This window comes from Microtus pennsylvanicus, chromosome 18, assembly GCF_037038515.1.
Source record: "Microtus pennsylvanicus isolate mMicPen1 chromosome 18, mMicPen1.hap1, whole genome shotgun sequence".
Lineage (NCBI taxonomy): Eukaryota > Metazoa > Chordata > Mammalia > Rodentia > Cricetidae > Microtus > Microtus pennsylvanicus.
In genome coordinates, this window is record NC_134596.1 from 12,313,680 (window position 1) to 12,341,474 (window position 27,795).

At 44.2% G+C, this 27,795-nt stretch overlaps 1 protein-coding gene across 2 annotated transcripts in view; it reads right to left on the reverse strand.

The window, feature by feature from the left end:
* The window catches only part of Gabrb3 (gamma-aminobutyric acid type A receptor subunit beta3), a 233,840-nt gene extending 210,046 nt beyond the window's left edge, over positions 1–23,794 (reverse strand). For both annotated transcript variants that reach the window (XR_012908342.1, XM_075953121.1), the window contains exons 1-3: positions 23,592–23,794; positions 23,375–23,466; positions 23,108–23,175 (exon numbers count right to left, since the gene is read on the reverse strand). Coding sequence is in view for 1 of the 2 variants with exons in the window: in XM_075953121.1 (XP_075809236.1) it covers positions 23,108–23,175; positions 23,375–23,466; positions 23,592–23,671 (240 nt within the window). In the remaining variant the exon portion in view is untranslated. The remainder of the gene's footprint in view (positions 1–23,107; positions 23,176–23,374; positions 23,467–23,591) is intronic.
* Between the last annotated feature and the right edge of the window lie 4,001 nt (positions 23,795–27,795).

A 27,795-nucleotide genomic window follows, 5' to 3' on the forward strand; every position in this document is an offset into this window, starting at 1 on the left:
GCATGTCTGGTGCCCATGGAAACCAGAAAAGTCAGATCCTTTGGAACCGAGCCTCTTTGGGGGTGGTAGGAACTGAACTCAGGTCCTCTGGAAGAGTAGCAAGTTGAGCCATCTCTCCAGTCCCTAGAAGTATCTTCTGTCCCATTTTTCTACCTTTTGTTCCTGCTCATTAACATCTCCACGAGAGAGAGAGAGAGAGAGAGAGAGAGAGAGAGAGAGAGAGAGAGAGTGAAGTTGGAGGTAAAGTTTAAATTCACTTTAGTTCAGTCCATTTCCCACTTCCCGTAGAGCGGGAAGATGGTCTGTGAGGGCAAATTGGGACCTTCTGGGAACTGCTTACTAAGATGAAGTACTCCCTGACTTCGGCTTGTTTATGATCCCTTCACCTCTAGACACAGTCCTTCCAGTGCTTTCCAGATAGGCCAGCTCGACACAGATAAGGCTTCCGTGCTCAAACCAGGGAGCTACAGCGCAACATCGCCTCAACTTTTTTGTTGTAAAAATAAGGGTAGGTTGGTGAGAACGATGCTAGCTTCGAGTCTGTGGTCCCCACATAACGGTGAGTATTCCTACGGCAGAAAAATGGAGGCAGAGATAGGAGAAGCCCCTGAAGTCCAAGGGCCAGCTAGTTTAGCATAAACCAACCTCAACATGTGGACAGCGGCACATATGGAGCGCACGCACACACACACACACGTTGTGATTTAAAAACTCCCTTTTCTTTGTGTTTAGCAATAGACCCGGCAAGTGTGCTGGCATCATTAGACCTTAGTTAAATAAATGACAACCAGGCTACACAGAGAGCAGCAAATCAAGATTAATAAAATACGTACATACATAAACACACACACACACACATACACACACACAGCTTAACTTCAGCAACTAAAGAAATAGAATCACTGAGTTTGAGACAGAGCGAGTGAAGGTATATAGGAGGGACTACATGGAGGAAAGGAAATGGCCGAAGATGACCTAATACTATTTTCAGATCCAAGGTTTTTTCAAAATTTTAAGAGAAAACATGGTTGCATTAAATGTAAACAAGCTACTTCTATGACGAGGACCAGCTTGTTTATGGTCTGAGGGTTCTCATAACACGAAGAGACAACTTTAAAGTGAGCCTTAACACAGCAGTATCCTCCAAGAGAGAAGCTTCAGGAACTGCTCATCTCATAAACATTACAGAAGTGTCAGAAACTCGGGCCCATCTGAAGCACATGCCCCTAAAAGCAAGCTCTTTCGAACTCTATCCCAGGCAGGAAATTAGAATAACACACTGTACTTTTGTTAATAACTCACTAGAAGTCAGAAACTTTAGGAATCAGTTATTTTTTTTCCAAATTTCATTTCTCTCCAAATGTCATTGGGTTATAATCTTATATTTCTTTAAGGCATTTTTTAAAAATGCCAGATTTGGCATATTTTCAACCCAACTTTCTACCATATTTTCATCCTCACTACCACCACCATAAGAAAAAAATAGACTCTTAATTTGTCTGATTTTGTTTTATTTGAGACAGGCTCCAGCTATGTGGCCCAGGTTGGCCTTGAACTCTCGATCCTTTCGCAGACGTGGGCCACACACCCAGCTTTAATTAGGTTCTGTAATCCTCCTAGGTTATGAAACACTCAAGAACTATAGTTGAAACTCACAGACTCTATGCTGTCCAGAATGAGCCAAAGTCAGCACCTCTGCAGACTTCACCTGAGCAAGCTGGGGAAGAAGTGTTTCCTATGACAAAGTTCTCCAGAATTCAAAGGATCCCTCTTTTTAACAAAGTACAGTACATTTTACAATTCACTTTAATCAAATATTAATAATAAAATAACCCTTTGAATATCAACTGGAAAAAAAATTCAGCGGGGAGATCAAAGCGGAGGTAAGAGGCAATGTGTGACGCCAACTGCGGACAGATGCTCAGAGGGCCCAACACTCTGAGCTCAGAGTCTTGGAAAATGGCCCAGGAGCAGAGTGTCAGGAGCCACGCTCCCTCCTGCTGAAGCTGCACTCTCCAGACAGGGTTCCTGAGACCTGGATTCTTACCAACAACTCTCATCCTCCCCGTGTGTAGAGTAGTGTGGCTCCTACTTTTCCTCATACCCCGATATTTTCAAAACACCTTGGGGAAAAGCTGATGATAAATCCAAGTGACTTTTCCTGAGAGCCTTGTGCCGCTCCGAGATAGGAGCCTACTGCCTGAATCTGGGGAGTCTTTCTTCTCCAGGAGTCCTATGGTCCAGTTAACTTCTTTTTCTGCTGACTGCAGGTTGGCTGTTGTGATCTGAACGAAAATGGTCCCCACGGGCACAAAGGTTTGAATGCTTGGTCTCTAGCTGGGAGAATCATTTTGGGGAAAGATTAGGAGGTCTAGCCTTGTTGAAGGAGGTGTGTCATTAGGGGTAGGCTTTAAGGTTTCAAAAGCTCAGGCTAGGCCTAGTCTGTTTCTCTCCACCTGCTGTTTGTGGATCAGATGTAAGCTCTTGGCCACAGCTCCAGTGCTGTAGATCCTGCCTGTCTACTGCCATGCTTCCTACCACAACGGTCAGGGCCCACCTTCTGAAATTGCAAGCAAGCCTCCAATTAAATGCTTTCAGTTATAAGTTGCCTTGCTCACGGTGTCTCCTCACAGCCACGCAAAAGTAATTAAGACAATTGGTTTGTTTATAGGAATAAAAACTAGGCACTTGGATCCTGTTCAGTAAGCTTAGAATGCTGATTTATATCCCTAATTCCCAGGTACTCTACACAATTGTTAATAGATGTCTGACAAGAAGAGAAAGATAAATATGAAATGTAGGCCTTTAGGTGAGGTGGTCCCCTGGTCCCTCCCAACAAGTAAACTATTCTATACTTTTTGTTGTTGTTTTGTTTTGATTTCTGTTTTTAAGACAAGGTCATGCTGTATAGCCTTGGCTGTCCTGGAACTTGCTGATGTGGGAGTCCTCTCTGTGTGCTATGATTACCATTAATGAATTAAAAAAAACTGCTTTGGACCTATAGCAAGGTAGAACATAGGTAAGCAGGGAAAGCTAGGCTGAATGCTGGGAGAAAGAAAGGTGGAGTCAAGGAGATGCCATGGAGCCTCCGCCAGAGTCAGACATGCTGAAATTCTGCCAGTAAGCCACTACCACATGGCAAAACACAGATTAATGGAGGTGGGTTGAATTAATATGTTAATTAATATGTTAACCAATAAGAAGCAAGAGCTAATAGGCCAAGCAGTGATTTAAATAATATGGTTTCTGTGTGGTTATTTTCGGTCTAAGCTAGCCAGGCAGCCAGGAACCAACAAGCGGCCTCCTCCTACAAGTTGCCATGTAGACTGGGTTGGCCCTGAACTCACAGAACTGAACTCTCTGCTTCCCAAATATTGGGATTGAAGACACCATGCCTGGCTGTCCTATACTTTTTTAAAAGCACCACTTGTTATACATATTTTCAGTTCAACCACTCAATGTTGCTTACCAGGCAGAGGAGCAGTACTTTCTCCTGGGTTCATGCTAACCATGTCTGTACCTGGGTGACAGTGTTGGCAAGAGGAGGAGAGGCCCATAGCCACCTTCTAGCCAGTTCACCTGCTACCTTTTTCTCTCACCCATAAGCCTTTTTTTTTAACATGTACAGTTTTAATTGACAAATAAAAATTGCTTATAAAGTAACTCCTCGGTATCTATTGATTCTAGGAGGTTCCTTAAAAAGACCTACACATGTTCACTCCCTTTCTAGAAGATAGTATAATATACACAAACTACTCAAACCCTCCTAACTACTTTAGGTCACTTCCAGATAACTTCTTAAATTATGCAATCAATGTAAATGATAAAGAATTGTTGTTACGTTTGCTGCATTTTTTAAAATCTCTTCTTTTGTCTTGGTATGTTATTGACTTCTTTTATTTCAGTCCACATTTGTTTGAGTTCATGGAAGTAGAGCTCCCGTATAAGAGGACCAACTGTATTTATGATATACAGCATGGTATTTTCATACACACACTCTGTGAGATAATTAAATCAGTCTAATGAGAACACCTGTTATCTCATCGCCATCTCTATATGACAACCTTTCAAATTAGCCTAGCCACCATGCAGACCCATGCTTGGTCCCTAGTTGGCAGAACGGTTTTGGAGGATTTCCAGAACATTCGTCCCCTGTAACTGAAATGTTGCCCCCTTGGACGAATATCTGGCTCCATGTTCATTCTGGTGACTTGGTGACTCTCGGTGTTGGCATGGTGAGGGGGTCTTTTTTTTGTTTTGGTGTGGTTTGGGTTTTTGGCTCTGGCCATGTCATCCTCAATCAAAATTCTAACACTCCTGTTTAAAGTGTCTCTTGTTCTTCCTTGCTCTAGAATTTTCTCTGAAAGAAGCTCAGTCGTGTATTAGCCAAAAGGTAGAAGCTCCATGCCCAATGAGAACCTCCAGGCTTCCTGCTCTGCCATCTGGTACTCGGTGCTGCTGCAGGCATCAAGGGCTGATCAGATGTTCTCTCCCCAGGTTTTGGGTACCCATCCCTGGACTGCTGAGGCAGTCATTTTCCCTGCTTCCTGGCACTCCTTAGTACTACTTGAGTCAGTCAGTTCTGCCAGGTCTGGGCAGTCAGGCTGTGAGTGAGTTCACATCTTAAAAACAGCGGAAGGAAGAAAGTGGTGACATTGGGTACACAGAACCAGTGTACAGGGAACTACAGATGCTTACACTAAATTAGCAGGCAAGCCACTATGATATATTGGTGCAAAGAGGACAGAGACGCAATTTCATTTTCTTAGGACTAAATGACAAGGTAAGGACCAACGTCGGCAGGCTAGGCAACAAAAGTGCCCAGATCAGGCCGTGTATTGATACTGGTTCAGAAGCAGTACCCAGAAATCTAAGGTCAAGGAAGGAGACCTATAAAAAGAAGTCAGTCGGTGACAGTGGGTGAACAAAGGGTTTGTTCCACCTCTTTTATAAAGGTATTTGTTACCCCCAAGCATGGTGCTGAAAAGCAGACAAGGAGGATGGGTAGAAGAAAGGCAGACTCACAGGCAGAAGGAAGAAATCCTTACAGGGATGAGGAAGAGGAGAGGTGGTGGAGGAGTAAACTGCCAATGCTCTCAATCTTTTGGGAAAAAGAAATTTGCTTTCAACTCTAAGGAAGGAGAACAGGCAAAGGAGGCTTTAAATACAAAGGATATTTTGACTGCTGAAGACAATGGCCATAAAGTCATAAGTGTGTTTCCTGGGGGACACTTGTGCCGAGAAACATTGTTCTCTAGCATGGAGATTTGTGAGGATTCTCTGAGTGGCTTTTGCTTTTTCTTCTGAAGATTGGTCTAGTCAAGGCCATACAAGTCCACGGTTTCAAGAACAACAAAAACTTGAGATAGTTTCCTCTGTCTACAGCTGAGGCAGGGCCTGGGCTTAAGGACAAGTTGGACTAAAGTTTCTTTCTTTCTTTCTTTCTTTCTTTCTTTCTTTCTTTCTTTCTTTCTTTCTTTCTTCCTTCCTTCCTTCCTTTCTTCCTTTCTTTTTTTCTTCCTCCTTCTCTCCCTTTCTCCTTCCTTCCTTCCTTCCTTCCTTCCTTCCTTCCTTCCTTCCTTCCTTCCTTCCTTCCTTCCTTTCTCTCCTTCTTTTCATTGTTAGACAGGGTCTCATTCTGTGAACCAAGCTGGCCTTAAAGTCATGATCCTCCTGCCTAAGCTACAAAGAGCTGGGACTACAGGCATGTACCACTTTGCCCAACTATTAACCTAAAACTTCTAAAAGAGCAGAAGGAACAGTAAGAAGGGAAACAGAGAAAGAGTTCAGAATATTATAATAAAGGGTCTTCTACTAAACAAAAGAGAGCCTTTGGTCAAATGTGGAACCTTGATGCCCCTAGGCCACAAGAAAAACAAAAAGAAAATAAGAAAGAAAACCAAAACCAAAACAAAAGAGATAAGGGGCTCTTTTTCCAGGGCAAGGTGAAGGATTGATATCTAAGTCGGAAGGAAAAAATGGTTAAATCCAACCCCATCCAAATTCCCTTTCCAATTAAATGTTAATAGCTTCTTAGCAATTTTTTTCTGCATCAGTAGACCAAACTTTGAATCATATTAAGGGATGTCTGACTTTTTATTTTCTCATTAACTACACGGAAATGTGTCTCTCCAAATGTTACTTGCATAGGTAAAGTACACTAACGGGTCATTGAGTAACTCCCCCAAATAACCAGGTGGCTGTGGCTGACTGCAGGCGACATCACTGTGCTTCTGACAGGGAACAAGGCACAGGGGACACTCACCAGGCTTTTCTCCCGGGTGGCTTATGTGATAAGAGACTTCTCTGGCACTACAATGACTCTGCCCTCAGTTTCACTGCATCTTCTCCACCAGCCCAAAGGACCAAAACTCTACTCAGCTTCTGAGATTAAGCCTGCGATTTAACGGAGATCCCAGTGTCCTGGTGGAACCCGGTCCTCCAAATGAAAATAGTCAATTGCAGCTTCTGATTGCAAAGCATGATTTCGGAGAAAATTGCTATTTTCTTGTGCAAAATTTATTTGGGGGAAATAGACCTTGATTCTAATTCATTCCAAGCGACAAGGTTAAACTGTGCTCTCTATTGCTTTTATATCTCTCAGAATACCGAACATAAAATTCAGATAAAATTAATTTAAATAGAAGACTAAGTTATATGTGCTTTATTGCTACTAGTGGGACTCCATCTGAATTTAAATAATGGTAAAATTAAGACTAGTTTGAGGATGGAATTTAATTTTGGCTTTAAATCCCATAATTTTAACAGAATACTGTCCTCTTTCTATTCAAAAACAGAAATTTATTCTATAATAATAGAATATTCTTAGGCAATTCAACAGAAGCCCAAACGGGGAGCTCTAGTATGAAAAGCTTTTTAGTTACATATATTTAAAAAAAAAAAACCCTAAAAACTGGTTTGATTCAGTAATTCTTTAGGATGAAATACATTCAAAGAAAATGATTCACAATACAATCAGTGATGTTTGTCCGACCTATATCTCCAACAATGGGAGACTCCTCAAGACGGTGGGTACAGGCAATTGCTGTCAAGCCTGAGGCCTAAGTTCTAGACCTGGGACTCACACAGTGCAAGGAGAAAACAACTCCGACTGGCTATTCTCTGACCTCCGTGTGCACAACAAACAAAAACCCATGCCAGTAAATAAGTGGATATCATTTAAAAGAGCACAAAGCCTGGGATAAAACCGGACTCTCTGAACATAGCGGACAATGAGGACTACTGAGAACTCAAGAACAATGGCAGTGGGTTTTTGATCCTACTGCACGTACTGGCTTTGGGGGAGCCTAGGCAGTTTGGATGCTCACCTTACTAGACCTGGATAGAGGTGGGCGGTCCTTGGGCTTCCCACAGGTCAGGGAACCCTGATAGCTCTTTGGGCTGATGAGGGAGGGGGACTTGATCGGGGAAGGGGGAGGGAAATGGGAGGTGGTGGCGGGGAGGAGGCAGAAATCCTTAAAGAAATAAATAAATTTAAAAAAAATAAAATAAAAGAGCACAAACAATTAAAATATGTCATTGAGATTTGCAAGGGAATGGTATCTAACAGTTAAATGATTCACAAAAATATTTAGAAGTCTCAGATTATTTATAGCATTAAAAGCATGAATGATGGTGCCCACAATAGATATGTTTAGCAGTGATAGGCATTTGTTAAATGTCCATAAAAAATTTAATGCATGCAATTATATTTTTCTAGATATTCAAATTCTTTTCTTTGTGAGACAAGGCTCCTTCGGCTTTGGAAAATAATAAGAATGATTTTGTAAAGGCAGTACATGTACGGTAAGTACATGTGAGTTCTCCGTGAAAACCGAGGACACCTTACAGGGACTGACACGGAGTTAAACGGCCTAGAACCCTTGCATGAGGTGCAGGTGTGTGCCAGCCATCCCAGACCTCAGAAGACTGAGGTAGGAGGACCAGGAGTCGGAGGACAATCTAGGCTCTCATAACAACTCTGTCTCCAAAACAGGAAAAACAAAAGACAAAAGCAACGAAGAAATATGAAATTCATTATAATATTCTGTATGGCACGCACCAAAACTTGTGTGAGTGCTCAGCTCAGCAAAGTTTCACCCCAGATAAGAGAGAGGCAGTGCCCGCCCTTTGACCTACCCAGTCTTTCCAGCTTTCCTCCAGCTGGCATGTGCCAGGGGTGTCACCCAGCCTTATAGAGCAGGCGTCTTTGGGGTTGCCGCTCTCCTGGAGATCATGTGCCCTAATTAGCTGCTGATAGGACAGCAAGAGGAAGATGGCAAGAGCACACTCATGGTTCCAGTATTGTCAAGGATGAAACCAGGAAGAACAGAAATAAACAGAGTTTAACTGTGTAGTATAAATGAGTCCACCCTCTGGAACCATGGGGTTTGCTTCTGTGGATTGCGCACACCATGGACAGAAACTACTTAGGAAAAAAAAAAACCACATCTTCGCCTGTCACCAAATATGTAGACTCTTCTTCCTGTCATTGTATCCTGAACAATACAGAGTAACAACCACAGGGTAATACCATCTACAATGCATTCAGTATTATAAGAAATACAGACATGTTATTCCTGTGCTCTAGAAGACTTGGAGTTCCAGGCCAGGCCAGTCTGGAATAGACTACAAATAAATCCAGCAAACTGGGCATTGCATAAGTATGTGGCAAGAAAGGCACATGCCACCTGCATGTAATACAGCGTTCTGTAGGAAGGATTTGAGGATCCTAAACTCCAGAAGCTGTGGGGTTCCTTAAACTAATCCCTCATGGATACTAAAAGACAACTATAATTCTGTTTTCTAATTAAGTCTGGCAAGATAACCCAGTGATCTAAGTAATGAAATAAACAAAATCCCCGCCACAATGATTTTTGCTATCATTTTTCAATGTTTATTTCATCCGTAACTTCTTAAGTTAACTTAAGTCATTTCAGTGCCCTTCCGGTCTTCTGGAAGTGAATACTATATCCTCTCTCCTCGAGTTTGTAGGCAGATACCTGGATCTCCAGATGCCAGTATTGGGCAGTGAGTTATTTTAAAGGTTTTAGGTCATGATGGCATTCTCCATGGTTGAGATCACAGCTCCAACACACACCTTTCTTTTAGACAGGTTCTAACCAGATAGTCCAGGCTAACTCAGATCTCATGAGGCTCCTACTGCAGCCTTACGAGTGTCTGGTTAGCACGTGCCCTTGCCTTTTGAGATTGTGCCTTCCGAAGACACGGCTCTGGTCCCTCTGCCATGTGAGACCCCAGTCTCTCTACCTGTGAACTACAAACCCCTTCCCAGGCCCTGCATCTGTCAGCACCTTGATCTCATACTTCCAGGCTACATATCTGTAAGAATACACATGCGTTTAAAAGCTGCTTAGCTTGTGGCCTTATCTATTTTTCACCAAGTCGCTTTGCAGAAATGCTATTGGTAACAGCTGACTATACACAGCTCAGTGCACGCCGTCCAGCACTGCAATCTTCTTCCACTCTCGACACCAGGGCCTTTGTCTCTCATGAATTAATCATGATCGACTCCTAAACTCACCAACCCTATACTCACTCACTCCTGAGTTCACATGAGCACACTCTCGTGAATTTCTTCAGTAACTATCCTGGACCAGTAACATATCCTGGGCTCAGCAGTCTTGTACCGCCGAAGTGATATGGGAAAAGCCCACACGGGGACACTGAACTGGTCATAGACTACAAAACATGGACAATCGAAAGCTCTCTGTGTTTGTGTTGATGGCTCAGCGCCCGTATATGGGAATCAAGCCGTCTTCCAAACCTCAAGTGTCTTGGAATGAAAGAGAAAGGCAAGAAGACACAGGGCAGCAGCTGAACTAAAACCCAGTCACACATGATACCATCACTAAGGGACGTTACCTACTTTGGAAGTTAAAACAGAAGAAGTTCACACTTTGCCTCTTCCCAGCTTGCTCTGGTGTGACCCACAGACTTGAAATCTGTGCAGAAAGCCCAGTTTGGATTATCCCGACAGTGTCTAAGTCTGAAACACCACCGAGCACAACCAGTCCCGTCCACTCCACTTTTCTACCTTTCCAGAAGGCCCTTGTCAGGATAATGGAATTCTATTGCTAGGTTTAATATTTCAGGCTATCATTACATTCATTATCGGTTTTGGATTTTGGCTATCATGAAAATAGCAACTCAAGAAAATCTCCTTAAATGTGTCGTGCCCTAGAAACACTCCCACTAGCGTAATAATTCACACAAGAAACAGCTCACACACGCGAGACTGCCTGCGAGACCCTCCACTGGTCAAGTGACCCGCGTCACTAGCACTATAGAGTGGCACACCCCCAGGCTTCTATCTGCCCATTATTTCATAACCAATTTTGAACTGCAATGAACCTAAGTATCTATCAGGAAATAAGAGATTGGTTAATAAATGCTTGTTGTGCTGTGAGCCTTTGCTTGGAGAATTTCCTGTGTTCTCTTCTGGGGATATGGGAGAAGAGAAGATAACCTTTGTTAGATGTTTGGACCCCAAGAAGGGCGAAAGAAAAAAGATGCTGAAGGAAATCTTCTCAAGGTAGAGGTATTCAACTTGGGGGGAAAAAGAGGCTGGCAGATAACATTAATCATTGCTGATCTCTTAAAAAGAGATAACTGTCATCCAGGTTAACATTGGAGCAGCCATGCAGGACCTAGGCCACTTTAGCTGGCCCCTTCCCATGTATTCCCATAAGCCAGGCAGTGTCTGTGATCTGCACCTACCCAGGCTTTCAGAGCACTGCGAGTTCTCTGTCTAACTTAGAAAAAGGTGTTCAGACCTTTTTGGATGTCTGAACTTTGCAAGACAGCCAGAGAACAGGAGAGATGGGTCAACCAAGGGACAGCTTTAGGAGCAAGCACATGGGCTGCCCGTGCCGAACCATGTCATAGTGTCACATGGGAAAACTGCAAAGCTTCTCAGCTGACACCACAGTCCAGCGTTAGAAGGACTTCACATATGATGGGGGGGGAGGGAAGGCTTGACAATTTGAAATATTTAATTTGTTATGATTTCTGTGGAATCAATAACAACTTCCAAAATGTGAGCCACACCATGCATTGATTTACATAATCTTAAATAGGGAGACTCTGAGTTACATAAGAATCTGCTCATCCGAATGTCTCCTTTTACAGAATTAAACGGCTTACAAAAGCCAACAGTTTTACTTACTGCTTTGCTTACCATGCAGGGAAGTGAACATATTCATCTTTACTACAATTTACAAAGTGAGTTTTATGTATGTGACATTCTTATGTATTGAGACCAGGAATCAGGCAAAACTAGAATAGGGTAAAACTTAATTTTATCTCTACAGATGAATAATATTGGAATTTCATCTTTGAAGTCTAAGCCTCCAGCTGTGGACCCAGAACGTCCTCTGCCCTAGCTCTGTCCCCTGCCTCTCAACTGCCTTCCTGACGGGCAGTCTCATCGGTTAGCATTTGGTTAACTACAATAGTCCGTTTGAGAGTGGCCAAGCCTGTGCCCTCTTCTCTTCTGGTTTATTTTTGTGAAATCCATGCAAAAATTTATGAAACTGCCAAAATGCCACAAAACATTCCAATAGGAAACATTAGTTAAACATATGTCGATTCTTAAACCTGAATGTGGACGTTTTGCTGCTCTCAAAATTTAGCTATCTTAGATAAATAACAGAAAGATGTTTTGGCTACAGAAGATACATGCACAGCCCACTTGAAGATTTACAGCAAAGCCAGAGCCCTGCTTTCTGGTTGCCAAGGCAACGCAGCTCACAGCCCTGCCTTCAAGCCTTCTGCACCAGGAATGGCTAGACCCGAACTAAGGCAAACTAAACCTTTCTCTCTCTAAACTCTGTCTCGGGTATTTGCTCAAGCAACAAGCAAGGTAATAAAGAGACATAAAGGATTTGTCGGTCAGAGTTCTCTCAAAGCACTCTCTGTGGTCTAAATATTCTGACAGTTAACTTTTTCTACAGCACAGAGACTCTTACAAGTTAAACCTCCAATGGCCTCTATGGGTTAACTTCCTTGGGGTGTTGAGAAAAATTATCTATGCAATTAAACTCTCAGTTTATAAGCTAATTCCCAAGCATGGACAATCAGTTTTGAATCATAAAATAATCTTTTATGTACTACAATATAGCACTAAGGCAAGTCATAGGAGGAAGATAGTTGCACTGAACCAGTAACAGATAGACAGAGATATATATTAGGTGGATAACAAATAGGCAGATGAGTGGATAGACAAGTTAACAGAAAGAGAGATAGGAGATAGATAGATAGATAGATAGATAGATAGATAGATAGATAATAGACAGATAGATAGATATGAAAATAGATAGATAAATAGATGATAGATAGATGATAGATAGATAGATAGACAGATAGATAGATAGAAAAATAGATAGATGATAGACAGATAGATAGATAGATAGATAGAAAAATAGATAGATGATAGACAGATAGATAGATATGAAAATAGATAGATAAATAGATGATAGATAGATAGATAGACAGATAGATAGAAAAATAGATAGATGATAGACAGATAGATAGATATGAAAATAGATAGATAAATAGATGATAGATACATAGATGATAATTAGATAGATAGATAGACAGATAGATATGAAAATAGATAAATAGATGATAGATAGAAAAATAGATGATAGACAGATAGATATGAAAATAGATAGATAAATAGATGATAGATAGATAGATAGATAGATAGATAGATAGATAGATAGATAGATAGATGATAGATAGATAGATGATAGATGGATGGATGGATGGATGGATAGATAGATGGATAGATAGATAGATGATAGATGGATGGATAGATAGATAGATAGATAGATAGATAGATAGGCACATGAGCACCGTCTTTGCAAAGTGAGAATCCTGAGAGAGTGAGTGTGTGTGCCTGTGTGTGTGAGAGAGTGTGTATTATGTGTATGCATATACATACATGTGTGTTGACACAAAGTGAATTTCTCCATTTCAATCAACTTTAGCTTCTGAGACAGAGCCTCTTGTTAAACTCAGAGCTTATCAATTAGCTAGGCTCACTATGCACTGCTCCAGAGAACATTGGACAAGGATCCTGACATCTCCAATCCCCCTCTCCATCCCTACTGCCCTCACCAGATCTCAAGTTACAGACTTACACAGTCATGACTGGCTTTTACAGGAGAGCCATGGGTACAAACTCAGCCTTATGCCTGCATGGCCAACACCTTATTGATGGAGCATTCCCCCAGCCACAAATCTGCATTACTTATGAGAAAGAAAGAGAGACAGAGACAGTGTGTGGGGGGGGAGATGGATAGGAGGGAGGAAGGGAGGGAGGGAGGGAGGGAGGGAGGAAGAGAGAGGGAAGGAGATATGTTACCACATGGTGCTTGCATGTGAGTGTGACCACAAGAGCATTTGTGTGCACAAGCAGATGCCAGACAGATGTCATTAGGTGGGTGTCTTCTGTTACTGGTCTGGTTGTCCTTAGACAGGGCCTTCCACTCTCCTGAAAGCTTGCTGTTTCAGCTAGGGTGGCTGTCAGTGAGCACTCAGGAGTCACCTGTTTCCGCTTCTCAGTACAAGGTTACAGGCAAGAGCAGCCAAGCCCAGCTGTGCTGAGAACTCACAGAGGTCCTCAGGTTTACTGGGTAAGTGCCCCTACCCAGTGAGTCCACTCCATGGGCTCCTCAGTCTGGTTTAAGCCAGTTTTTTTTGCACTTCAAAATGGCACAAACAAATCCCATCAAAGTTAAACATTTGACTCACTGCATTTCTGGATCTACTTGGGTTTGCTCCCCTACTCACACCAGAATTTCAGAACTCCTAAGTCATACACAGGTCTCCCAAGGGACTTTCTAGCTAAAAAAAGTGATACTTCCCCTCTATAGCACTACAACAATCTGTGGGACAGTGTGGAAATATATCTGCACTCTGAGCTATTTCCACTAACTATTCATGAACATGTACACCCAACTTAAAAAACTACACAAAATTGGTCACCTCGTGGAGGCAGGGTTTTATTTTAAACTCTCTCCCAGAGTTCTTTAATATTCTAGAATGCTTTATCCAGAAAGAATCATATTTTCTGCAAAGATAACATGAGTTATAATGTTTTGATAGAGTCTAAGTCCATGACAGAATGCCTGCATCTAGGTAAGTTAATGAAGCTGTCTCCTCCAAGAGAGAAGGCTCGGAAATGTAAGGTGAAGTCAGTCACCTGCAGAGCCTTCTTGCTGCGTCATGGCAAAGAGGGAAGAAGGGGTCAAGTTCGCCCTTCAGGAACTCATACCAGTACAATGGCATTAATATTGATTCCTTCTTAAACGTGATCACATTTCAGCTGTTGCATTGGGTACAAAGCTCCCAAATACCTACATTTGGGGGATGCAGGCAAACCAAAGTGTGCACTACAAGATCTCATTGAAAACATATAAATGTCAGATGGCTGGGTATAAAATGTAACATGTTTAAAGACAGAGGGGGACTTTTCTATGGGGTTCAACATTGGGATCCACCTGTCCCCATGTTCAGCCCCAGTATTCTCTCTATTCTCTTGGGAAAACAGGCCAAGCCAGCAGTCACAGTAAGCCACGCTTTGCTCTCAAAACTAGTCTGTTGGGCTAAGGTTGAAGTTCAGCATTGAGTGTTTGCTTCCCTGATAATGCTGTCTATGTTTTATCCCCAGCTCCACCACTACAACAATGATTATGTGCGGTGATATTGGAGTCTTCTGAATCATTTATTTTTCAAAACACGCACATTTACTAATGTGCAAACTGCTCCCTTGGCTCTCTCGAGAAAATACGGAGGTTTAAAAGTAACAACCATGCCCCTCATCATGAAAGCCTGTTTCTGTGGAGCAAAATCCTGTTCTGTTTGTTTTTTAAGTTGGCCCATGAAGACAAATACCTAGTTTTTGTGTACAGAAAATGTCACCCATAACCATCAATGAACCATAAATGAATTCCTTTTCTTTAACATCTTTGTGAAATGCATAGCCCCTTATTCACAACGAAAAAAGATTTACTTTATTTTGTATTTACAGTGACAATGACAGTGGGCAATATATATATATATATATATATATATATATATATATATATATAATTTTAAATTTATAAAATTTATATTTAACAACTATGTAGAAAGCACTAATTTCACTGTTCATTAAGTCTTTCAATATCACATTCTCTTTTAAAATTTAATTTTTAATTAGAAGGTAGATGTGGGGTAAAATAATGATGATGGAATCTATATCCTCTTTCAAATGAATAAAGAAGCGTAAATCGGAGATCTTCAATGGGTGTAGTTTTGCTCTCATCTGAATTTCATTCTTGTTCATCTGAATGTGAGAATCACTCATGCTGATGCTTTGATTGTGTTAAATGTTGCTGTGTGATGGTTGAGCTTCACGGGGAAATACGGAGATACAACAGCCAGCATTTAGTGATGGATTCTGCCTGGCACTACCGTCTTCTACAAAGCTACCCAGAAGGCCAATCTACACCCCAGCCCCAGAAGGCAAAGCTGTGCTCTGGTTTGAATCCGTGGCACAGCAAGTCTAAGGAAAAGGACCTGACTTTATCGTTTCTTCCAAATTCTGCAGACAGATGATTTTCTTAATGGACAACATGAATGATCCTAAAGTACATTGCCCTAAAAAAAAATCCCCAAGCAATTGAAAGCTACCACATCTCTGGATAACACTGTTGGGCGGGGGGGGGGGGGGAGGAGGGAATGGCCTCAGGAGTCTCTATAAAAAGCACAAGCAACCTCAACTCCTCAGCTGTATGGAGAGGCTCATGTGCTTTCCAAGTAGAGACGAAAATTCTGTGTCACAACATGGTGAGTGGTTTAGAATTACCCACACCAACCCTAACACAGGCTGAATTCTGTGGGGCCAGTGTGAGTTCTCACTCTTCTTCTGCTTTGAAATCAACATAAAAGCTCCCCAGTGACAGAGGCAACAGCTACCGGAGGTTTTATTTGCAGCTTATGGTCTTATCCTGAGTACAATTACACACATTTCGGAATTATGTCTCCTGAAGTAAGAAACTGCATGCGTATCTGTCTGGAAGAGTCTTCACATGACCCCCAAATCTCCAGCTATAAAAATATCCTCTTGGAAATGTTCATACCTATTCATGCACTTGTATAAACATTCATCTTTTGCTTTCATTCATATCATTTTTTTTTCCCGGCAAATATGTAAGAAGCACCTCTCAAGTGTCGGGCACCAGGCAAACACTTCTCAGAGACACAGCACTGCCTCACAGAGTGTGGTCTAATAGGGAATCTAATGAAGAAGACTGGCCACGTGAAGCAGACCACCGAAGCTCAAAACTGTGACGTCAAAAGAAAGATAGAGTTTCTTTTAAAAAAGCAGAAGGGAAAAACCCAGCCTGGGGTGACACTTCTCTGACCCCTGCATAGAGCATGGGTGTCACTCTCTAGAAGGAGAGCTGGGAAAGCCTTTAAAGCAGGACCTGGCCCCAGCCTTGCTGGAGAGCATAGTAGTGCTGATGTATCTCAAGCACATTTCCTCATCTGCACCTTTAAAACCTTGTCAAGCTGATCGCCACGCTTGAAGGCCAATGCGATGTGATATTTGAAGAATGTAAGATAAAAAGATAAAAAGTAATAAACATACACAGTGATGTAAGCCTTTTACACTTCAAGAGATTTCAGCTGTCCCATGTGCCTCGCTTACTCCCCAAACTACAGTGATCAGCGCACACTATAAAACACAGACCCACGTGACAAACAAGAGAGGCTCTGCTACCTCTGCTGCCGCAGGCACCAGACTGTGGTAAGGCCAGTACTGAATCCACACTGCTTGACACGTAAAATCACAAAGTGGACAACCTGATGGAAGCCTTTCTTCCTCAGAGTCCTGTGTGCTCGCTCCGTGAACTCTGTGTGCATTTAATGGAAGGAAGTACCCTCTCTCTTAATGTCTAGGAGACAGACATTCTTCACTGAAACAATCACAAGATTTGACAAGAAGAGCAAACAGCAGCAGCCACTTTTCCAACTGTATTCACTTCCAGTCATCGACGGAAACACGAGTGGAGGGTTTGCTCTTGGAGGCTGAAGGCAGAAGCTAGCCATAAGTGTCGATATACTGAATTTCAGGGAATTTCATGTGGACTTTTTCTTTAAGCAAGTATTGATTAAGACTAAATATTTACATATTTACACGCAAGGTACTATAAGCCCCCTGAGCAGGCTCACAAAGGAAGCCACTCACTTCAGGAAAATGAGGGTAAGATCCATTTAAAAAAAAAAAAGATCCAACAATACAAGCTTTACAACCTCCCTAGGGGGAAAGACAAAAAGCATTTGCCTAGGGCTCCCTCCATCATCCATTCTAATATTAAACACAAGCCTCTCTACATCAAGCGTGTTATGTAAGGGACTGCTATAATCTATTTCCTAAGTTCATTTGTGCTTTCTTATAAGTGCCTGGCATTGATGTCTGCTCATGACTTAGGCATGAAGCGGACCGGCAGTGAAAGGCAATGTCCTCAATGAACATCCATAGTTCTCTGCATGGCAGCCTGGACTCAAACACTGAGACACTCTGTGGACCTTCCTGAGAGGCCTTTCCTAGTAAGCACTTTTCCAAGCCCCAACTGGGTCAGCAAAACACACTTTTCCTGGCTGAGTCATCCCCCAGCTTTCCTCCGCACTGAGTGCCCTGGTCCACTCCCTACCTTTGAACTGCTAGAAGCGATTCGCACACAGTCTTAACTGTGGCTCATCCCTGTAGTAGAGTAACAGGCGACAGATGCCTTTCTAATATGGACTCCACAGTCTTGACTGAAGTTTTCTTTGCAGAGCCCTCCCCTGCCCCCCTTCAATAGAGAGTTGGTACCCATCTGTGCACTTGGGTTCAGCGAGTCACCTGAGACCAGAGTTCACAGGTTTGGAAGTGGAACCATAGCTGCCAGGCCTAGATTCTTTCTAAGTACCCTAAAGGATTCTGGGCTTTAGCCTCCTGCTTGCAAACCAGCAGAGTGCAGATTTGGAGTAAGCGCCCAATCAGCAATCAACAACAGAGCAACTCTGAAGTCAGAGAGCGGGTGTCAGACAATTCCCCAAACGCTTGATCCTAGCTTACTCTAGCCAGAATCTCTCTGCTTTTCTTCTCTCATCTGGGGGGGGGGGGCGGGGGGAGCCAAGAAAAATGAACTAAGTATAGATTATATGTGTATGTGCTTATTAGCATGGGTGAATATACTATGTGAACATGTGTATATGAACATGTGTGAGTGTGTGAACACTGCATGTGAATGTTGGTTTGTGCCCGTGTTGTTTTGCGTAAATACCTTAAGCTAGCCAATGCTTTGTACCTGCTTCGTGCATGTATAAGAATGCGTCTATTTAGTAGTTAAAAGGCTCCAAAAGACTTCCTGAAATGTACTCGGACTGTGTTCTTCTGCACTATACTGTTTTTACACCTAGATGTATATAAGTGGATGTATTGGGAAAAAATATCGCCCATGGCATATTAACACCGGAGAGCTAGAACTGTGACAATAAGCACTTTGTGTACTAGTTCTTTTTGTCAACTTGACAAAAGCTAGGGTCAACTGGGAAGAACAAATCTTAATCGAAAAAATGCCCTCATGGTATTGGCCCGCATGCAAGCCTGTGGCGAATTTCCTTGATTAATGGCTGATAAGGGAGGATCCAACTCACTGTGGGGCTGGGGTGTGGGCACCCTTGGGTTGTTGGGTTCAGTTCAATGGGAAAGAAAGCTGAGTAAGCCCTAGAGAACACACCAATAAGCAGCAGCCCTCAATGGCTTCTGCATCGACTCCTGCCTCCAGGCTCCTGCCTTGAGTTTCTGAGCTCACTTCCTGCAGGAATAGCATGTGACCTAGGACATGTAAGCTGGAATAAACCCTTTCCTCTTTATGTTAATTTTGCCGACTGTGTTTATCACAGCAATGAAGCCCCAACTAAGGCTGTGCTCGTGGATGCTTCCTAACGGCAATGAGGACAAGACATAGAGGTGAGGGTTCATATGTGCATGAAACCAGAAAAAATGATCTTGCAGCTATATTTCCTTAGGATTGAATTAATGATGATAGAATAATTAAATTGTAGACATAATCCTAGAAGTGCTAGACTTCAGGTCTTACCTTATGCCCCTAATACTTTTCGGTGAAAAAGGAAGATGTGCAGTTTACGCTAACGAACAAACAAATCAATACCTGTTTTAATAAACCAAAGTCTCACTTAAACATATTCCAGTGTTTTTTATTTTTCAGCATTTCCTATCTTCGTTCATCTGTCCTTGTATCTAGTCAATATGATTCACACACAAAAACCACCGCTAAGCACCAAAAACGCAACATAAACATAATAATTTTAGGTAGATAATATCCCCACACATAGAAATCTCTCAGAAATCCATATACTAAATCTCAGTAATTACATCCACACTCATAATTTCCAGGATATTTGAAATTTTAAAGTAGGCAATAAGAGAAAGGACACAAGTTATATCAAAGAAAATTATGTTGACTGATCACTGTCGGGGAAGCCGAATAAAAAGATGAGGGAAAGAAAAACTGGAAGACAATAAAAAAAAAAAGTAGAATTTCTCCAGTATCCATATATCAGGCTATGACAGAAACCAATGCTGTGTATGAAAGTACCCAAATCTATTCCTAACTACTTGCACAAAGCTCCAAAAAAGAGTGGCCAGCTAGCACACCTATGCACATAATTTGCACATTTGTTTATCCGAACCCAGATGCTCCTTAGGAGCATCATCTTCACATCTTCCAGCAGGTACAGACAGCGCGTTACAGTTGCTTAAGGAGACAGGCACAGCATTGCCGCTGTGCAGCGATGGCCTCCAACACTCCTAAATCCATAAGCAAGCACATTTTCATCTCTCCCACCTAGCTACATATGTGTTTCTAAACAATCTCACTCAAAGTATGTGTGAAGGTTTCTAATTCACTAGATGTATGTTCTTAGAACTACGTCTATGGAGCTGCCAGCCATGGCAGCTCGCTGCTACAGTGCACGCCGATCAGGCACACGGTCCTAAGCCTGCTTCCGAGCACTGTAAACAAATGTTTGTGTGTGTGTCTATGTGTGTGTACATGTGACTGTGTGCACGTGTGTCTATGCGTATTTGTAGGTATATATGTTTATGTGTGTTTATATGTACGTGATCTGTAACATATGTGTGTACGCATGTATCTATATGGGTAGGAACTTCAGGAAAATTTACAACAAACACATGACTTTTTATAACCATTATCACTAATATTTTTAATTCTGCCATCCTTACTCCTTACCATTTTGCACTGTCTGAATTTAAACTATTATCAAAATATCCTCTTTACAACACATCTCAAATCTCGCCAATTTACAAACTTCCACGGATTACTTTGTGGAATCTCTGGTATCATGGAGGAGAGCCTAGGCGACTTGTGTGTCTTCTGCATTGAGTTTCACGTCTCTGGAGAGACACTCAACTCTGATCCTGCTCACCCGGCCTTTTTTACCTTCGCAACCCGGTCTTTTACTGCTGATAGCAGCCAGAATCCATGCCCATGTCCAGTTTTATTCTACATTCTCTCATGAAGCTTTCCTCCTCAAAAATATCCCTCTCCAGCTACTATTCCCTCCTCTCTCTGCTCCCTCTCCTTACTCTGCAAGCTGGTCACCTACTCTAGTGGGACTTACGATGTCACAGATTTTGTGAGAACCATTGCGACTTCCAATAGTTACAACCTTCTTAAAGCTAGACTACTTATTGTTTGGCAATTATTTCTTCATTCATAATTTGCAGTACTTGGTTTTGTGCAGTGACCACGCAAGCTTTTAACTGAATGAATTACTTTAAAAAAAATGATTGTATGGTGTCTCAAGCCTTAAAAATACATATTATCTGTTGTCCCCTGCCAAGCGTGACTCCTAAAATAATAACCATTGCTACATATGAGGTTATTTTAATAATAGGCACGTGTCATAATTCCTATGTACATGTGTGTTCTGCAGTACAATGTTGACTAATCTGCTTCTTTGAGGAAGAAGACACTTCACACAGCTGTCAATCATATCTGTCCAAAAGCCCTAACTTATGTTCAAAATAAAGTTAGGTCTCTGAAGTCAGAAAAAGTACGTCCGTGAGAAAGCAAACTGAGGAGGCATAAAAGAATATACCGTGGCTATGCTGTGCACAGTTTAAAACAGTGATATTCTGTGGTCTGTACTTTTAACCTATCTGTCAGTAAGTCTAGGGAAATCATGGACACCTCTACTCAAAGACCATGAACCAAGACAAGTAAGTGACATTATGAGGCATCCCAACTGTGCGCATAACATCACAAGAGCTGGGTAATAAAGTCATACACTGTGCAGGGTCTGCACTACCACTCTCCCTCATTCTTCTGACCATGCTGTGTAGACTTCTGGAAGCATCATTCAACACAGTCTGCTCCTATCTGACATCCAATACAATGATGTTTGACATAGTGACACACTAAACATTCATGCTGGCTTTCTCAAGATCTTGACATTACCAACTGAAATTTTTCAGACAGCAGATTTTGAATATAGAAACTTGATACCATAAGGTCATAAAAACATTGCTTCTGGACAAGGAATATTGTAAAGATAGGAATAAGTGCATAACGTTTATTTTCCAGTGTGCACTAAAGTCAAGTCCCTCCTGTATTTCATGTTGCGCTACCTGAATACAAAGATGTCCTGAGTGCTGTACTTTGAAGGAAATGAATGGAAAAACCAAACAGAAACACTGTTACTTCTCTTTCCTTTTTATGGCACTGGAGACGAGTGCTGTGGATCAGAGTATGGACTTGTGAATGTTAGTTATGCAGATGTGCACTATGCTCCTGAATTACAAGTACCTCATGCCACTACTTTAATTTTTTAATTATAAAAATAAATTTGGTAGGATATTTTCCCTCCAATCCCCCAATTAACGTATATTTAAACATATATCTTCTGCAAGATTGCCCCTATAGTTTGCTACTACGTTTCTTCACAGACTAGTTACAAAACACCTGTTTCAAAATAATTTGAAGCATGGTTCTTATGAGTGAATACCCCGAGACTCCACTCGACCCCAGCCCTGCCAGAACTCCTTGGAGCGAGGCACTAGCGTGTATGAATTAAAAGCAAGTTTGCCCATGTGATTCCAATGTACAACACGTTAATAAGGAAAACATACCCACTCATAGTCTGAACATGGTATGTTCAGAAGAAAAGTTGCCAATTGATAGCTTCCAAAAAATATTGTGTTCAAACACCCGTTCTTAGGATTTCTACAGGGCCACTAGACAGACAAATCAACAAACATGTTTTCCTCAGTTCAGGACATCACTTCTTATTTCTTGGTGCATTAATGTAGGAGGGGGGTACCGTCTCCGCACCTGGGGATACTGACCTCCTCTTCCTACAGTTCAGAATATTGGATCTTGTCAGCATAGGCTTTAAGCCTGACCCTGGAATGCCAAACCTTCCAGAGTCCTGGCAAGGAGGGGAAGCCAAGAGCGCAGGGCACGGCTCCGTCAGCACCTAGGACAGCGCCCGGCGGAGAAAACCGGGCCTCAAGCAGCAGAGACCTGGGACACCCACCCTAGAAGCCGCTAGACACAGACTACAGACACTTGCTCTTCTCTCCCGCAGTCAGCAGCTCTTTCCAAATGACAACAAAGGAAATCCTAAGTACCTTTCACCTAGGGATGCAAGCCGCCCCCACACCCAGTCTCCCTTCACAGTCTTCAGCGCCTGTTGCTAAGGGAGGGGAGACAGCGCTCGGGAAGCCTCGCGACCAGGTGACAGCCCTCCTGAGAAGCTGTCTGCCTCGGGCGGCGCTGAGGACCGGAACTCTGGGCCATCCTAGGACCCCGCGACAGGCCTGGCGCCCACGAGCGTGCAGGGAGCGGGGCGGGCAAGAGCCCGGCGCCAGAGCGCGCGGCTTCCCCTGCGGACCAGGAAGCTCAGGCCGGCTGAGGCCTCCAGCCCAGCACGAGAGACATAGAAGGGCCCAAGCGGCCGGGTAGAGCCGGGGACAGCTTAGGGAAGCGCAGGCACTCACCATGTTGACTTCAGAAACCATGTCGATGCTGGCGATGTCGATGTTCATCCCCACGCAGACTGGGGGACCTGCGGGAAGCGCAGCACATCGTGATCAGCCAGGCTTCAGCAGGGGGGTACCGGTGGCTCTGGGGATGGGGCGGCTCGCAAAGGACCACCCACCCCACCCCGCTGCAGCTCCTCAGAGGCCGCCCCCGCCTCCCTCTCCACCCAGGCCGCCAACACGGAGGATCGCGCTTCCCGCAGCGGCCGCGCGCATCCCACTTACCCCCGAAGTCGGGTCTCAGACGAATGTCGTAGCCTTTCAACAGCTTGTCGACGGTCTCCTTCACAAAGGACATGTTCCCGGGGTCGTTGACGCTGAAAGAGGGGCACGGGGCACAGAGAACAGGGTCAGGCAGCGGCTCGCCCGCCAGCGCCCGGCGCGCACACAGCGCGCCAGCCCGCGCCCGGCCCGCTTCCCGTCAACCCATAAGCGACCCTACCTCTGGGCGCAGCAAACCACTGCCACCAGCACCGGGGCCGAGAAGATGCCGAAAAGCCTTCCTCCCGCAAAGCCCCACATCCCTTCGCCGCGCCCCGGCACGGGGGAGGGGGCGCCCCGCCGCCGTCGCGACCCGCAGCCGGGGCTGCTGCTGCTGCTGCCACCACCGCCGCCGCGCTGGCCCGGAGCGGAGGAGGCGGAGGGGGAGGGGGAGGAGGAGAGCAGGGGGAGGAGCGGGCCGGGAGGGAGGAGCCCCGGCGCGGGAGCGCTGGGCGGGCGGAGGCGGGGGCGGAGCCGGCCAAGAGCAGCACCCGCCCCCTACGAGTCCGCGGTCACGGCGGGGCTCCCGGCACCCTCTCCAGCCGCGGTAGAGGCCGCTCGGGATGTGCGGGGAGGGGCCGGCATGCGGCCGCAGATCCGCTCTGGCCACTGCGGGCTAGGGCCACGACTGCGTGGCGCCTGGCAAGGCGGGGGATGGGCCACCGAGCCAGCGCCTCTGAGCTCCCTACACCCGGACGAGGGAGGGATGGTACCCTGAGATGCAACGGGAGGGCCGCAGAGGCGTGGGAAATGCTCCGCATCCCCTCCAGCCCTATCCACCCTCCACCTCCAACCTCGCCCTGCTCTGCCGGAGACCCACTGGGCGCTGCACAGAGGCTCGGCGAGCTGCCTGGTCAGGAGCCTTGCGGCAGAGCTGTGAAGAAGCCCCATTCTCACCTGCTGGGCTCAGATCCGCGGATCCCCAATGTCCAGGAAAGCCAGATTGACAGCAGCAGGGCCTGGAGCCCGGAGCACATGGCGTTGCTCCTCTAGCCTAACCTGAGTGGGATCTGCTCCACTCCACCGTCACTGAGCTAGGAACCAACGGCGACGTGGGGATCCCCGCCTCCCTCCGCCCCTACTCCCACCCCCGGGCTTTCCCGCCTGACCCATCCTCCAGCCCCTTGCATGGCGGCCCGATTATCTATTTATCAAATATGACTATGTAAAACAGGCTCCTTAAGCTGCGCCTCTCCCCGTGTCTCCTGCCCAACCATGTGAGCACTGAATCTTTCCTGCTCACATAAAAGCATTCATAATTAACTGTTAAGTGAAATCTCATCGATAAACTGCAGTCCAAACAAGACTTAAGAGACCCTGGCCTCTCGCTATAATGGTGGGAAGTAACGAGCCCTTTCTGGGCACACTAGAAACATCCACACGTATTTTAAGGTAAAGGTCTTTGTTTTCCTTGTGCCTGGCTACCATCCTTTGGTGGTCATTAGATAACTGCTCGAATATTGGCCAAAAAACAAGAACTGGTGTACCCCAATTTTTTTGTGTGTGTGTAACCACTGTATACCCGCTGGTGCCCATTCCACCTGTATGGCAATAGAATACTCCCATTGCTGCCTAGCCCGCCGTATGTATCACCACAGTACACCCAAGGGTGCCTACTCGCCTGTCGCCACAGGTTTCCTGTTTATCTATAGTGACTGATAATCTTCAATAAAGTTTCCCGGTACCTGGGCTCCGAACACTGAGGAAGATGGCTCCACCACCCTAGTACAGTCAAGCGGGAGAACCACAGAGCAAGTCAGCTTCTAGTTTCTGTAGGCTGGTTCAGGCGTCCAGGCTGTGACGAGTGCTTAATAACATAACCACTTTCCAGTATTGACTCAGTTTTTTCTTTCTCTTTTCTTTTTGATGATCAAGATTTATGTCGGTAAATATCTAAATCTAGACTTTCACTCTCAAGCCGGCCTATTTCTGTGCATTAATCTTAAATACCTTTTCTTTTCTAAAAATCAGCAGTTTTATTTTTAGGACTGTATTGTGGCTGCATTACCTGGAAGGTTCAGAGATAAATATAGCTCCCTAATTATTTTCTGGAAAAGTCCATTCACGAGTGCTTTGTATTCTGTGCCCTGTTCGCGTGCACTAGAATTATCTGCAAAGTGGCACCTTCGTTATGACACACATTCGTGATTAGCCCGTGTCTCCTGTTCATGTGCACTAGCTGTAGTGATAGAGCCTGCTGGGAACATGGTTCTGCGAAGGTTATGACAATCAAAGGAACGTGAGAATAAACCAGCAGTAACCCAGGGCTGTCCTCCTCCCTGCTGGTCTAGATGTCTGAAGATTGGAAGAAACACATTACCAGTCAGCTGTGAGCACCCTAGATCCCTGACTCCATCTCTCCCTGGAGTTCTTGGCCTTGCCAGTCACCAGCGGTTACTCCAGCCCTGCTTCTGCGACACTTCTGATACCCCTTATACGGGAACAATCCCTTACTGTCATCTCATTATATCTTGTCCGCCTCCTCATCTGAGGGAGAGAGAGGATCAAATGCATCCTGCTCCAAATGGCCCTACTCAAAATCCGAAATTCCAGCAAGTCAGAGGTCCTAGGATGGACCTTAGGCCAATGGAAAGAAGCAGGGAGTGTATACATACTTCTTAGTGCCTCTCAAAGCTGACCCTATGAGCCAGACCTCTCAGCTCCCCGGGCTCAGTCACAGCCTGTTTGCCGGCAAACCCTCCAGTGCTCCCTTTCCAAGTCTCGAGATCTTTTTCCTTTCACTCCTGTTTGAATTGCTGCTGCACACCTTCATAAAGGAATATCACTTACATTTTGCCTCAGGAAATGTTTTCTGGGGAATCCAGGCTAAGCCTGGAACCACCTGGCAAGTCATTAAAAATATCACTTTAAATACAATCACCATAAAATAGGCAAGAAGGGTTTAAGAGTTCACACCCGTGTAACCACTGCCATCCAGTTGCCTGTAGCAACCATGTGCTCATCCTCCAGGTCATTACAGCCACTTCCCGCTGTCCACGGCCTACTTTAGTAGGTACACCGAAAGGCTGCGTGAACACTGAGCACTTCACCCCATGTCCTTCTCCCTAGTGACAACGTGTTGGCAAATTCAGGAGAAAGACCAGTCTTAGTTAGCCCAGAGGCGTGGTCATTTTTCTAAGTTGTATATTATAGGAAACAAAATGGGGAACATCAGATTGTGTGCAAAGGATTATGGGAGGCTTGATAGCACACAGACTGGAAGTGAGGAAACCAAATTAATTCCACCTCTGCTGTATTAACAAATCACTTCCTTGCTCTGTCGCACATTTTTTCTTGTTTCTGGGCTAGAACAACGCTCATTCATGATAAAAAAAAAAAAGATACTATTTTTTAAATCCTTATGTACCAACTGTACAAAAACAGTGAATTTTTTAAATCCTTATGTACCAACTGTACAAAAACAGTGAATTTGATTTTGATATTATATTGCTTTCATTTGCTTTTGACAGACAGACTTTTGCAGTCCGTGGTGGATAAATAGTCACGACATAAGAAAAAGGAGGCAAATGACATTTGGTTCACAGCTAGGCAGCTTTGAGCAGGCTAGGATTCCTTGGTACCTAAGTCCTCAGGTGGAGTGGTGGGATTTTCTAGACATTTTTGGCATACAAGATTTGTAGGGAGCTAGTGTACCCTGTTTGAAGGAGTACTCGTGACATGAGCTTGGCCAGGTCAAAGGCCCCAGTGACTAGTGCCTCAGACTCGGGAGAGGCCAGGCCTTCCCTAAATCAGACTCAGGGAATAGCAAGGCCTTCCCTGCTCCCAGTACAGACATAGCCAGCATGCATAGAAAACATCAACCACAACTTCCTCCCCCTGGGTGACCAAAGCCATAGACTGCTCCTATGTAGAGAGCCACTATCTACCTAGGTGAGTTAACCCAACTGCTCATCCAGCTGACTCTGATAAACTTGCTGAGCTTCTGGGCTTCTGGTACATCTCCATCAGGGTGCACATCAATCACCCAATCCCTGGTTTTCTGTGTGTGCTTCTCTTGTTTCTTCCTTCCCTGCCACCCAGCCAGTTCAGTCTTAAGGACATGTAGACCATGGCAACGTTTTCATCATTTTCTTTTGTTTGTTTGTTGTTTACTGGTTCTCTGGTTTTCATTAGCCTTCTTTCACTTCAGTTTTTACTAATTTGGGTCTTTGATTACCTGTGGGGCTGTTCTTTCAGTCTTCACTTCATTCATGCCTGCAGTGAACTCCACGATTTCTCTCCATTCACTGCCTTTTCTGTTTGGCTTGTTCTTGTTTACCCAAGGCCTCGATGCATATCATTAGGGTATATATCTGAGATCTGCCCATCTATCGGAAGCACTCACAGTGAGAGACGCTTTTCCTGCGATTTTCATGTTATCAATC